Genomic DNA, 15,236 nt, shown 5'->3' with positions numbered 1-15,236 from the left:
CAGGTTAGTAACTATGGGGGGCACAGCTTTCAGTGTGATGGCCCCTAAAATTTGGAATGCTCTTCCTCTCAGCCTACGCAAGGAAACATCTATTATTCATTTCAAACTCCTGCTAAAAACACATCTCTTCAATGAGTATTATTCATTTTCTTGCATGTAATTTCGATTGTCTTGTTAATGTGCTTATTGAATTGTAAAGTGTCCTTGAGTGAATGAAAGTGCTACATAAATAAAACTTACTGTATTACTATTATTATTATTATCTCATCTGCAGTGAAAAAGCAAGTAGAGTCATCTAAGACTTTACATCTTAAACAACCATCTCTTCATCCATTTTCCAAATCCACCCACTTATTCAACTGAAGTGCCCTGAGAGCATTAGTTGGAATAGCCAGCCCTGCACAGGACCTGACAGGAAACCACAGATACACACACACATTGTCAGTCATGTCTGGTCCGTCACCATTTTACCAAAACTGAACTGGTTTGAGATTTATGAGGGAAATGGAAATACCTGGAGAAACGACACACAGTGACCCAAGGAGAGCATGAAGACTGCAGCCAGACAGTGACCTCGTGGGACTTAAAGGCAGAACCCAGAGACTGTGAGCAAGCAGTGCTGAGTATTTTACAAAAAGTCGTTCCTAGTCCACATCATCATAAGATGCTATACAAAGAATTAGAGATGTAATACGACATTTAACTGAAAAATCAAATTGTACAATAAAAAATGATTGTGCCATTCTTGACTGTCAAATAGAATTTGCCATAAATCCCCTAATTTAATACACAACAAACACATTCTGCCAGTACTGCCAGTATTCAGCAACTTATGTATACAATATATGTATCTGTGTGTGTGTAGAATACAGTGAATTCAAGAAGTATGAGACCCCTTCATTTTCTGCACACATTTCTGCACATCAATCCATGTCCAATAACCCATAATGACGTTTTCAGAAAGGTTTGCAAATTTATAAAACAAATCATAAATTGAAATCTTTCATTCATACAAGTATTCAGAGCCATGGTTCAGGACTTTGTATAAGCCCCTTTGGTCGCTTTGAGGCTTCTTGGGGGCTCTAAACACGTTTTGCAGACCTGGATTTGGGCAGCTTATCCAGTTCTTCCTGGCAGGACCTCTAATGCTTTGTTTGAATGGATAAGAAGCATCTTTAAACTGCCATCTTCAGGTCTGTCCACACATGTTCTATGAGCTTTTGTTCTGGGCCGCTCAAGGACAGCCGGAGACTTGGCCTGAAGTCACTCCAGTGTTGTCTTGTCTGTATGAACCGCATGTTAGTGACATGCACTCTGGTTTTCTTCAAGGATCTCTCTATATTTGGCTGCATTCTCCATTCCATCATTCCTCACCAGTCTCCCTGTCCCTAACCGATTAAAAGCACCCCTATAGTATGATGCTGCCACCGCCATGCTTCACCATATGGATGGTATTAGAAAGGTGATGAGCAATGCTTGGTCTTTACCTGACGTAGTGCTGCAGTTCTGCCCAAAGCGTATGATTTTTTTTCTCATCAGACCAGAGGATCTTTTTTTCACATGCATTCAGAGTCCTTTGTAGTCTGTTTGTCAAATTCCAAGTGGGAGTTAGCCAATCTACCATAAGCGTCTGACTGTTGGAGTTCTGCTAATATGGTTGTCCTTCTGACAGGTTCTCCCATCTCAGCAGAGGACTTCTGAGGCTTTGTCATAGTAACCTCCCTGATCAGTTTTGCCGAACCACTAACTCTTGGAAAAAATCCTGGTCATTCCAAACGTTCACCATTTCACAATTCTTGAGGCCACTGTGTTCCTGGAAACACTCAGAGCTTTAGAAATGCTTTGTAACCTTGCCCTGATCTATACATCACCACAGTTTTACCACTGAGGTCTACAGTGAGCTCCTTGGACTTCATGGCAAGGCTTTTGTCATACAGTGTGGATTGTGCGACCTTCTATACACAGGGTGCGTCTTTCTAAATGATGCCCAATCAAGACAGTTTGCCTGAGATGGACTCCAATCTTGACACATCTCCAAGAAAATTAAAAAGTAAAGCAAACAGGAAGAACCTAAACACAATTTCAAGTACCACAGCAAAAGGTCTGAATACTTATATGAATATGAGTTTTAAAAGTTTAATATACTGTATATACTCACGGATGAGTCGGGAATTGATTTTAACGTATAATTTCTGGTATTTTATAATGTAAGTCGTATAAGTCGAATGCAGAAAACTAACGCTATTGGTCCAAGAGATTATGATATGCTAATTGTGAAGGACAGCCGGGTCCCATGCCCGGCAGGGACGCCCCTGCTGCTTATGTTCCGGGGGAGCCGCCATGGGCAGTCCAATACCTCCCCCGGGACGCTTGGTGGCAGCCTCCCTGGCCGACGGTGACTCCCCAACTGCCCGCAGGGCTCTATGGGAGATGGAGTCCTCCACAGCTTGGTTGGGGCCTGGCGTGGCCGCTAGGGGGAGCTGCCTGCTTCCCACAGCCCGGCTGGACGAGCTTTCAGCCCCACCCGGAAGTGCAATCAGGACCAGGTGGTTAATCACCTGAAACGCTTCCGGGTGGGCTATAAAAGGGCCCAGCCACCACCACTCGGTGAGCCAGAGTTGGGAGGAAGGAGACGAAGCTTGTCTGGGAGGAGTGGTGGAGCGAGGTGGAGAATTGTGGTTTGTTTTCTTTTGTTTTGTGCTTTGGGACTGTGTTTGGGGTGTGTGGCACGGGGAAGACGTGTCACACAGCTGAAGAAAAAATAAAGCCTGTGTGTTTTTGTACACGTGCCTCTGCGTGGTCTGTGGCGGGTCGGGCGCTATATAGCGCCTTTTACATAATGTTCACCTTAGAGAGTAACCACGGAGCACACTGCCTTTTGTTTTCTATGTATTGTGCCTACATGACCACATGGTAATACCCAAACTATTCCAAAGCAACGTTTGCACTGTTTTGTATTTTTTGTATTTCACACCCACATATATCTTTATTGTAAGTACATACCTATCTATGATCAGAAGAAAATATGAACCTGGATCTAAATTAAATGTCGTTGAATTAGCGAAAGAAATTGGTAAATGCGCTGCTGCAACAAAATTTGGTGCATTTTAGAAACTGATGCGAGACTGGAGGAGGCAAGAAGATGTAAAAAAAAATGGAAGTGTCGCATTTTTGAATGGGCATATAAGTCGGGGTCTGATTTTATGATTGATTTTTCGTGTTTCAAGACCCGATTTATACGTGAGTATATACAGTATTTGCAAACCTTTCTGAAAATGGGTTTTCACTTTGTCATTATGAGTTACTGTTACTGTTATTGTTGATTGATGGCAAATGTATCCATCTAAAATGAAACCTACAACACAAAAAAGTTTGCCAAAGGTGAAGGGGTGTGAATACTTTTTGAATCCATCGCACACATGTTGTGGCTACAAGGGTGCACCCCAGAGCTTAAAATACCAGCAACAACTCAACCAAATGCAATTTCAGGTTAAATTAAAGTTATATTTATTCTACCAAAGTACCTTAACAGGTTTAAGTCAGACCAGCACAGAATACTCACACAAATAAGTTCTTGCGTCTCCTTCAACTACTCCCCTGTAAACGTTGTCCTCTTCCTCCCAATTCTGACTCTTCAAGTGAGGTGAGATGTTAGACTCAGGAGAGCTCCCATTGTCATGGCATTGCATGATCGGAGCCCTTCTGGGTCATACAGAAGATCCCCAAAATAGGGAGGTCCATTCCTCACAGCGACCCCTTTCAGCACCTAAAGACCCAGACAGGGTCACCCTTCTGCACAACAAGTCCCAGGCAATTCTGCGGGTGTCTGAACTGGGACCCACTCAGAGGAGCACTGCCACCTCTCGTGCTGGAGGACAAACTGCAATATCCATCCATTGTTTGCACATAACAACTGGGATAGAAACTGATGATCATCCAGGTCGGGTTGCACCTCCATACCTGTGATCCTTACATTGCAACCTCTCGGACGGGTAGCCAATTATCCTCAACTCCAGTTGGGAAAGCCAGTCCATCCACTCAGGTACTTACTGTACAGTGTGTGTGGATACACAGCAGTTGATACGAAGAATATTTAAAACTGGCCACTACTCTGGACTTGCTCTCTTCTTTCTGTCTTCTCTCTTATGCAGGAAAGCTATATGTTTTTTTTTTTTTTCTGAGAAGGGAGCGAATGCAGGACAACATCACTGTCACCTCTTCTATGCTGCGTGTGTTTAAGTGACAGACTTCTGTTTGAATAAATGCTTTGCGAATACTCCTGTCTTCACAACAATAAAGATGATTTTTTCAGAAACCTGGACTCACCTCCTTCTCTCTTGTGCAAATCTGTGACCCACACATCACTATATATATATATATATATATATATATATATATATATACTGTATAGTAATCAGTAAAGGGTGCCACTCAGCCCCAAACCCCAGACAAAATCACACCCAAATCAATCATGGGTTCAATACAGTCCCTTATATTAATAAACAATACCTTAGCATGCGGTTTAAGACAATCAAAGTATAAGAAGCACAGAAAACATTCCTCTTCCTTCACACTCCTCCTGTCGAGCCTCGACTACCACCTCCTGACTCTGACTTGATCTTTGACCTGGGGGTACTTCTGAGGATGGACAGGGTCCTTCAGAAGCATCACATGGGAGTGACACAAAGTAGGGACCATATCCCCCCTGCAATGCCCCCTGGTGGCACCCACAGAACCCAACAGGGCTGTATTCTTCAACTTCAACTCCTATGATGCCCTGTGGGTATGCAAAGGGGACCTGATTCCCAAGGACGCTGCCCTCTAGTGTATTGGGGAATACACACATCCATCCATCCAGTATCCAATCTGCTATATCCGAACTACAGGGTCACAGGAGTCTGCTGGAGCCAATCCCAGCCAACACAGGGTGCAAGGCAGGAAACAAACCCTGGGCAGGCCCACCGCAGTTGGGGAATTCAGTACCCAGGTATTGTTGCCTCCCCTGGTCCTTCCAATATGCTGGCCTCCCTGCTAGATAAGAATTCTTGTTCCCATCAGGTCAGAGAGTCTGTCCTTCCCGTTTGTTTTAATGTGGCCTGCCCATTTCCTGCGACATTTACAATATACAGTATAATAAATATATATGAATAATACATTTCATTTATTAATACATCCTAAATTTGAGTCTAAAGCTATCGCCCTTATAAAGGAGTGCAGCATAATCACAATTTAATAAAAATCTGCTTTTTTGCAGAACTAAGCAGATATCGGACCTGGAAATTACAACATTTGTTTAAGATATTAAATGTAAACAGCTCCCTAAACCACAAAGAGACTTAGGATTGATGCAGTGCTTACATAAGTCGAGATAATTTATTTTGAGAAGCTTCTTTAGATACAGACTCGGATTTGTTGACTTTTTTTTCTGGTTGCAGCGTAAGCATCTGGGAAGTTCTTTGTCCTGAGATCACCTTTGACGGTGTCATTAAATGAAGAATATAATGAAAAATCATGAATTATTCTTGGTCAAGTGAAGTAAAATAACAGTGAATAAATCATCTATACAACATATAACTTCTTTTATCAGGGTCACCGTAGGCTGAAGCCAATCCTGGCAGCTTTAGCACCAAGCATGGAGAAACGAGGTAACTGCAGGACAGACATCGAAAGTCAAACACCAGTCGTGCCAATTTGGAAACTTTCTGCATGTAAGTATCGTGTAACTATATATTTTCTCCAAACCCCACACACATTTGTAAGGGTGATCCCCGTCAAGGAGATTCTTTTCCATCCTTAAGTGTACTTTAGGTAAGTGCCACCCTTGTGATCCTCTGTTTTCTCGCAGCGCTGTTAGGTGAGTGCTCGAGGCTTTGTCTGGCACCTGCCTTAAGGGCTTTTCAGACACTTATTGACCCCTCCCCTCTGATCTGACCTCCAGCCATTATGGAAGATCACAGCCCACCACCCCCCTGCCACTTCAGGACTTGAGGTGCGAGGCGAGTAGAAGTCCTCAATGGTGCTGTGAGTGAAGTAATAGAAAAGAAGAGTGGCGGATTCTGGCAAGTGTCAGAAGTGAGAGGCGCGGAGCTGCACTCATGCGGCTGTATCATCTTGCTTTGACCCCGTATTTTCTGTGTGTTGGCAGAGAGGCGTGTTTTTTTTTCTTTTCTGAGAAAGAGGCTTAGCCAAAGTAGGCTTTTATTGTATTATTACAGCCTAAGGAGAAGTAGGATTTACTCTTTTATTTGCCACTTTCAATTCAGAAACCTTTAGGTTTTCTGGCCGGATCACATTTCTTTCCATCGTGTTTTTTATTACACAAAACTCTGCCAAACCCCCTACAATCAATGGATCACTCATGAACACCCCTCCAGACTGGCTCAACGTGGACCAGCTGAGAGTCGCACAATTAAACAGCCCAGCATACTCTACACGGTAAAGTAGCCTGAGTGGTCGCTCATTGGGAACGTCATAATCAAGCTCTCAGAAGCCTTGACAGTCATGCTTTCCAAATATAAAAATGAAAATACTCACTTATAAAAAGGGCGGCACGGTGGCACGGTGGTAGCGCTGCTGCCTGGCAGTAAGGAGAGCTGGGTTTGCTTCCCAGGTCCTCCCTGCATGGAGTGCATGTTCTCCCCGTGTCTGCGGGTTTCCTCCCACAGTCCAAAGACATGTAGGTTAGGTGCATTGGCGATTCTAAATTGTCCTGTGTGTGTGTGAGTGCCCTGCAGTGGGCTGGCGCCCTGTGCTGGCTGAGATTGGCTCCAGTAGACCCCCGTGACCCTGTAGTTAGGATATAGGGGGTTGGAAAATGACTGACTGACTGACTGACACCACAGGACACATTTTTTTAAATGTTTTGCTTTCTGAAATATTTGTGGTGATTACAATAGACAGCACCAAGCTTGACTGGAGGACCTTGGAGAAATATGAAAGTAATTTCTATTGAATTTAACGTGTTCGATAACTTCATGATGCTGACGCGTTGCATTATAGTTCAGGTGAGATAAAAAGTTTTGCTGCCGATTGTCGCTTGTCATCGGTATCTGAAGTTACCCCATTGCAGAGTTCAGCAATTGACGACCAGCATTGATGGGTTCCACTTGACCTCATACCTCTTTTCCATTATTCCAATGTCCTGGTGTAACTGTTCGCCATTTAATTACTGACTACACTGAGATTACCAGGGAGGAAGTCTGAGGGTGAAAGCAAAAAATGAATCTTTACTGACATGTTGTACTTCATGGTTTTGTATGCTTGACGCATGTTCACAACCAGCTGGATGGAGTTCTATGCCCTGTAGTTACCAACAAAATTCTCAACAACATCCTTGAATGCGGTCCACGTGATTTCCTCCGATCCTACTAGTGAATCTTTTTACTGCTTGCCATTCATGACGTGTCTGATTTGTGAAATGTCTTCCTTAATCTTGACTCCATATATTAATGGAAACATCTGTCTCAGGTATCTAAATCCTTCACCTTCCTTATTCATCACTTTCAGAAATTTTTTTCATCAGTCCAAGTTTATTATGAAGAGGCAGCAAAAATATCTTTGTTTGGTGGACAAGCGGTTGATGTGCCATACATTTTCTGCTATGGAACCAAATGCTTCCAGGGTGGTCCATTCTGTTCAATGTAATGAAGCTCTTCAGCGTGGCTGGCCCTGGGGCAGTACTTGAAATATCTAAGGAGCATTCCTAGTAGAAGTGCCTCTGCTTGTAGACCACCACAGATGTTCCAGTTGCACTTGTACTGTATATGTTGTGGCGGATGGCCGGAACAAATGCCCAGCCAGGACGCCCCTTTGGTACTGGATCTGCGGGAGCAGCCATGGGATGCAAATTACATCCCCCAGAACACTTGGTGGCAGCCCCCCTGTGTTGCATTGGGGCCACAATTATGTTACACTGGAGCTCATCCCTGTTGGGCTCCGTGGCCACCACCAGGGGGAGCTGCAAGGCTTCCTGAGCCCATGTGGGCTGTGATGCAGCCACACCCGGAAGTGCAGCCTAATTAGACCAATTACCACCTGGAGCACTTCTGGGTGTGGCTGTAAAAGAAGCCTGCAGCCACTAATCAAGGCGCCAGAGTCGGGAGGAGGAGGACAAAGCTGCCTGCAAGGAGTGGAGGAAGAACTTGAGTATTTTGGTGCTTTGATTTTGGGTTTGTGTGCTTGTGTGGGACTGTGTTGTGCCTGTGGGACACAGGGAATTTTTAAGTGTCTCCGTTGTCCACCTGTGTCGGGTCGGGTGCCAAGAGATAGAGATAGATAGATACTTTATTAATCCCAAGGGAAAATTTACATACTCCATCCAGCAGCAGCATACTGATAAAAAAAAATATTAAATGAAAGAGTAAAAAAAAATGCAGGTATAACAGATAATAACTTTGTAAAATGTTAATGTTTACCCCCCCAGGTAGAACTGAAGAGTCGCATAGTGTGGGGGAGGAACAATCTCCTCAGTCTGTCAGTGGAGCAGGACGGTGACAGCAGTCTGTCGCTGAAGCTGCTCCTCTGTCTGATGATGATACTGTTCAGTGGATGCAGTGGATTCTCCATGACTGACAGGAGCCTGTTCAGCGCCCGTCGCTCTGCCACGGATGTCAAACTGTCCAGCTCTGTACCTACAATTGAGCCTGCCTATTTCACCATTTTGTCCATTGTGAGGCGTCCCTCTTCTTTATGCTGTCTCCCCAGCACACCACCACGTAGAAGAGGGCGCTGATAGAACATCTGCAGCATCTTATTGCAGATGTTGAAGGACTCCAGTCTTCTAAGGAAGTATAGTCGGCTCTGTCCTCTCTTGCGCAGAGCATCAGTATTGGCAGTCCAGTCCAATTTATCATCCAGCTGCACTCCCAGGTATTTATAGGTCTGCACCCTCTGCACACAGTCACCTCTGATAATCATGGGTCCAGGAGGTGCCTGGGTCTCCTAAAATCCACCACCAGCTCCTTGGTTTTGCTGGTGTTTAGTTGTAGGTGGTTTGAGTCGCACCATTTAACAAAGTCTTTGATTAGGTTCCTATACTTCTCCTCCTGCCCACTCCTGATGCAGCCCACAATAGCAGTGTCGTCAGCAAACTTTTGCACGTAGCAGGACTCCAAGTCATATTGGAAGTCTGATGTATATAGGCTGAACAGGATCGGAGAAATTACAGTCCCCTGCAACGCTCCTGTGCTGTTGACCACAATGTCAGACCTGCAGTTTCCGAGACGCACATACTAAGGTCTGTCTGTAAGATAGTCCATGATCCATGACAACAGGTTTGAATCTACTCCCATCTCTGTCAGCTTGTCACTAAGGAGCAAAGGTTGGATGGTGTTGAATGCGCTAGAGAAGTCCAAAAACATAATTCTAATAGCACCACTGCCTCTGTCCAAGTGGGAGAGGGATCGGTGTAGCATATACTGTAGATGATGGCATCCTCCGCTCCCACCTTCTCCTGGTATGCGAAATGCAGAGGCTTGAGGGCATGGCGGACCTGTGGCCTCAGGTGGTGAATCAGCAGCCGCTCCATGGTCTTCATCAGATGTGACGTCAGATCGACAAGCCGGAAGTCATTCAGCTCACTAGGACGTGATACCTTTGGGACTGGGGTGATGCAAGATGTTTTCTAAAGCCTTGGGACTCTCCCCTGTTCCAGGCTCAGGTTGAAGATGCGCTGTAGAGGACTCCCCAGCTCCAACGCACAGGCCTTCAGCAGTCGTGGCGATACACCATCTGGACCCGCTGCTTTGCTGGCACGAAGGCTTCTCAGCTCTCTGCTCACCTGGGCTGCTGTAATTGTCGGTGGGGATGTCTCACCTATGCTGGTATCAGCAGAAGGATGGTGGAGGAGAGAGCACTTTTGTTACAATGTGTACTTATATCATGAGAGGAAATCACAAAATAGGGTGAAAAGATCACTGAAAAGTGAAAACTGAAAAGATCAGTCAACATAAGGACCTGGAAATCAAGATCAGCAGGATGTGGAATTGTAAGACAAGAACTGTACTAAGTATTGCAGGAGCATTAGGTACACTTAAGAAAGGATTTGATCAAAATCTAAGAATGCTCCTGGGCCATCTGTTGGAGAGTGAAGTGCAGGAGATCACACTTACGGGCGCTGCACACATTCTTCAGAAGGTGCTTAGGTATATCGCTTTGATCTCTTCTTGAAATTTAGATTCACCAATAAAACCGTCAATCATGTCATATCACAGTTGTGAAACCTATCCCAGCCAGCATAGGGCACAAGGCAAGAACCAACCCTGGGCAGAGCAAACACACACAAACACATACCTGGGCCAATTTAGCATCACCCATTCACCTAACCTGCATGTCTTTGGATAGTGGGAGAAAACCGAAGCACCCAAAGGACACAGGGAGAACACGCAAACTCCACGTAGGAAGGACTCCGGCCAAGAACCTGGCCTGAATAATCATTTTTGTGTTACAAACCTATGAAATAAAGCCAACAGGGTTTCCATAAATCTCTTAGTCTGAGAGACTCTGCAGACTTGAGCCATGAAATGCATGACATAAATTTCTTTCTTGCTGTTTGCTAGGAGAAGCAGTTGTAATCAAACCTCATTTAAACCCCACAAATGCAAATGACAAAGAAAATCATAGTTAAAAATAAACCATAAAAATTATTTCAGCTAAAAAGTAACTTACATTCATGTTGCCGATAAAGTGGATTAGCCTTCCTCAGCCAGACCAAGACGAGGAAGAGAGAGATTGGCCAGCAGAGCTCAATAAGGAACCGAAGCTGTTCAGGAAGAGGAAAGGAAACATTAAGAATTCAACTCAGTCTTATTCCACCCTAACGTCCAGTGCTCTATACAATTATTTCAAAACATTAAAAAAAAAAGAAGAGTATATACAGTATAGATTTAATTTGATATACTTTGTTAATCCCCAAGGAGAAACTGTCATTTCGCATGAGCTTTGGGAGTCAGATTGCAGTGTCAGCCATTGTCTAGGACCCTGGAGCAGTTTTCAGGTTAAGAGCCTTGTTCAATGGTCCAGCTGAGTAGGATGCCTTCTGGCAGTAACAGGATTTGAAGCAACAACCGTCCAGAAACCAGCGCAGATCCTTAGCCACAAAGCCACCCCACATTACTGTATACTCAGATTCTGTATGTCGTTCACAAAGTGTACAGGTCATTTCAACTGAGGCTCTGTGGGTTTGGTGCGCTCAGTGATATGAATACTTTAACAGAAGGCAAACAGAAATAGACATTTGAGTCTTGGCGATTTTTTTCAGGGTCTTCATTTATATGTCGATGCTTTGCGGATACTCCATGGGAGACCCATCTCGATTGTTCACATATTGGAGCTTCATGGTGTTGGTTATAGTACATCACAGGGAAAACTTATGGTTCATTTATTGGTGCTTACTTCATGGTGACAGGAGGATACATAATGGGGGAAAGGTCGTGTTGTGATGAAGGACTGAAGAAATTGGTTGTAAAAGGGAAGTACAACCTAATATATTGTTCACATCCATTCATTAATTAAAAAACATATATATATATATATATATATATATATATATATATATATATATATATATATATATATATATATATATATATTTTAGAGGGAACACTGGCCACAAGTATGAATAGCCTCAGCTCAGTCAGGCATAAATCAGTGCAAGACTATATATATGTACAGTATATATATATATACATATAGTATATATATATTGTAAGAGCTAGCCCAGCCACAGACAGACACGACACCGCAATGTCCACAACACACATGTTTATTATACTATTTATAATTTTGCACTCTGTCCTTGTTCCTTCGGGATGCCTCCACCCCTGCCTCACAAGCTCTATCCTCTTCCACCCGACTCCGGCTCCCCGAATGGAGTGATTATGTTGCGCACAGTGGACAAAGGAACATGAAGATCTCTGGAGATGGACTTGTTGCCTTGAGATTGTTAATAATTTTCCACAATTTTTGTTCTCAAGTCCTCAGACAATTCTCTGCTCTTCTTTCTGTTCTCCATGCTTAGTGTGGCACACTCAGACACACAACAGAAAGGTTAAATTAACTTTTCTCCATTTTAACTGGCTTCTGGTGTGATTGCTATATTGCCAGCACCTGTTTCTTGCCACAGGTGAGTTCAAACGAGCATCATATGCTTGAAATAAAATGATTTACCCACAATTTTGAAAAGGTGCCAATAATTTTGTTCGGCCCATTTTTGGAGTTCTGTGTGATATGATGTCGGGTTTTTTTTCTTTGTTTTTTTGTGTTGTTCCAATGCACATAAAGGAAATAAACATGTGTATACCAAAACATTTGTAATTACAACAATTTTCTGGGAGAAATGGTGCATTTTCTGGGAAAATTCCATGGGTGCCGATAATTTCAGCCATGACTGTATGTGAATATATATATTGTGGAATATGGCCTGCCTCTTCTCCCGGACAATACCCCCAAGCCGCCAGATGGAGCCCTCCCTGCAACATGGAGGTGCCCCAAATTCCAGAAGGGAATCATGAACAATGGAGTCATTCTTCACAGCCCTGCTGGATAACGTGGGAACCGCCAGGGGACGCTGCAGGGAGGCCCAGGGACTTCGATTTGCATTATAGCCCGGAAGAACTTCCCAGTTAAGGGGACAGAGGAAATGACGTACTTCTGGCCTGAAGAACAGGAGTTTTACCCAACCCAGAAGTGTTAATAGAGTCACATGGACTGAGGGACAGAAACACTTCCGGGTCAAGAAGTATAAAAGGACTGTGGGAGATCCCAGCAGTTTGTCGACTTGGGAGGAAGGGTGACTGAGCTGCTGGGAGGTGTGCAGAATTTATTATTGAGAATTGTGATTATTGTTTTGTGTATTGTTAATTTAAGAATAGTGGAGGTGGACTTTTATCTGGTGTCTGGCATCTGGTCTGAGGGCTCAAGGGGACGACAGCGCCCCCTATCTGTCACTATATATATATATATATATATATTGTGAACTTGAACCCAGACACAGACAGACGGACATCTTATGTTCACCCAACACACTCTTTATTATGTACAATATTTACAGTTCTACGTGCACTCAAACCCCAGTGCTTCCTGCACCGATTCCCCCAAAGTCCGGGCCTCTTTTAGCCTTTCTGGCCGCCTCCAGTCCTCTCCTCAGCTCCGTCTCTTATTCACCCGACTTCCGCTCCCGACTGAAGGGAGGCGGCCCCTTAAATAGGAACCCGGATGGGCTCCAGCTGCTTCCCAGCACTCCTCCGCAGACACGCCCCAGTGTGGCGGAAGTGCTGGCTGTGCACCCGGAAGTCCTCCAGGTGTCCCCTGTCTTCTTCCCCCTAGCACTTCCTGGTGTGGCGGAAGTGCTGGGCTCCAGGGTTGTTCAGGCACCGGGGCGTCGCCTGGCGGTGGCCATGGGTCCCTACAGGGCTGGGCCCCCAACATAACCAGGGCGGTCGCCCCCTCGCGGTCTGGAGGAGGTACAAGCCCTCCTCCTGGTCCTCCTGGGCGTCCCAGCCGGGCTCCAGCCCCAGCCGGATGCCACAGTATATTTATATATATATATATATATATATATATATATATAAATATGAGGTGTGGCAGAAAAGTAATGAGACTGATTTTTTATTTACCAAAGTTTTTATTTTTTTCAAACATCAATGTTATCCCCTTCAAAGTAGTTCCCTTGGGCAGCTACTTACCGATGGAGACGTTGTTCCCACTGTTGGTAGCAGCGCTGGAAGTCTTCAACTGGTATGGTCTTCAGCATGTCCGTTAGTTACACTCTTTTGGATGTTTTCTAAAGTCCCGAAATGACGTCCTTTGAGGACATTTTTCAGTTTAGGAAAAAGGAAAAAGTCACACAGACTGAGGTCAGGTGAATAAGGGGGCTGGAGTACCACAGGAATGCCGTTTGAGGTCAAAAAGTCTGTTATGAAGAGGGCAGTTTTTTGGCACCATTTTGGCACAGACCTTTCGCATGTGCAAATGTTCAGTCAAAATTTGATGAGCGGTAAAACTGTTCAAATTTAATTGTTCACTTAACATTCTTAATGTTAAACGATGGTCTGATCTCACAAGAGTGTTCACACGTTCGATGTTTTCATTGGTTTTCGAAGTTTAAGTCCTCCCTGAACATTGTTCATCTTCAACGTGTTTTCTGCCTTCCAAAAATGATTTGTGCCAGCGAAAAACTTGAGCTCGGGATAAAGAATGTTCCCCATAGGCCTGTTTTAACCTTTCGTCACACTTGCCGTTTAATGGCACAACGTTGCTCCAAATTCCGCTGTTCCATTTTGCGTGACACACAACCAAAAACACAACTTCGCTAATAGCAGTCACAAAAATCACGTAGTTAACGGAAGGAGTTGAAACTCGCACTGAGCTATGGGAGGGTACTGATACACGTGCTCTATCAAGGACAACAGCGCAGCGTTGCCAGATTGCTTGCAGTGTTGCCAGTCTGTTACTTTTCTGCCACACCTCCTGTGTGTATATATATATATATATATTTATATAGGCCTATATATATATGGAGAGAGAGAGAGCAGCATACCATGTGCTACACAGGTTGAAATCTTCATAGTCAACATAGACCACAGCATATTCAGCATTAAGATTTGCGGTGCACCATCTAATGGAATGTATTTTTACAATGTATATAGTAATAGATTGCATTGCATTTTTCATTCCAACGTATGGCACATCACAGACATTAGAACTTCTTTGAAGAATCCCATTCCAAATGGCACATAGCAGAGACATAGCAATCAGACAGACACACAGCTACACACACACACACGTGTCCTTTTATTAAGGTGGATATACTGCACATATTCCAGCTGTCAATGTTTAAGCATTAATGCATTTGATTTATTCAAAAGTATATTGTGTTATTTTTAACTTAATCACATATACCTCCCCTTGATATCTAGACTAGTCCATTAATGAAGGCTTAGAAAGTTTAAGATGATTGATTTCAATTTAAAACTGTCCCAGATGGTTAAAAAGACAAACTTGTTGCTATTTGTGAATTTAATTCTGGTGAATTTAAATATCACAGAAATAAAATATTTTGGGTTTAAAGAGAAAAAGATGCCACTATTAAACACTAACATTTACTCAGCAAAATCTGTGTCAGACTCCACTTTAGGAATGTATAACAACATTCATTTGTAGGAATATAACAAAATCTAAAGCATTAAACACTATTACTACTGTACTATACCACCATTGAAGATGGACTGCTTCAGAGA

General features: G+C 43.7%; 1 protein-coding gene across 1 annotated transcript in view; it reads right to left on the bottom strand.

The window, feature by feature from the left end:
- The window catches only part of abca4b (ATP-binding cassette, sub-family A (ABC1), member 4b), a 327,352-nt gene that overhangs the window by 292,681 nt on the left and 19,435 nt on the right, over positions 1-15,236 (bottom strand). The window contains exon 3 of the mRNA XM_039735801.1: positions 10,666-10,759. Within this exon, the coding sequence (XP_039591735.1) occupies positions 10,666-10,759 (94 nt within the window). The remainder of the gene's footprint in view (positions 1-10,665; positions 10,760-15,236) is intronic.

Source organism: Polypterus senegalus, chromosome 14, assembly GCF_016835505.1.
Source record: "Polypterus senegalus isolate Bchr_013 chromosome 14, ASM1683550v1, whole genome shotgun sequence".
Classification (NCBI taxonomy): domain Eukaryota; kingdom Metazoa; phylum Chordata; class Cladistia; order Polypteriformes; family Polypteridae; genus Polypterus; species Polypterus senegalus.
Note: the sequence above shows the minus strand (reverse complement) of the source record. Positions and strands in the feature narration are given on the sequence as shown.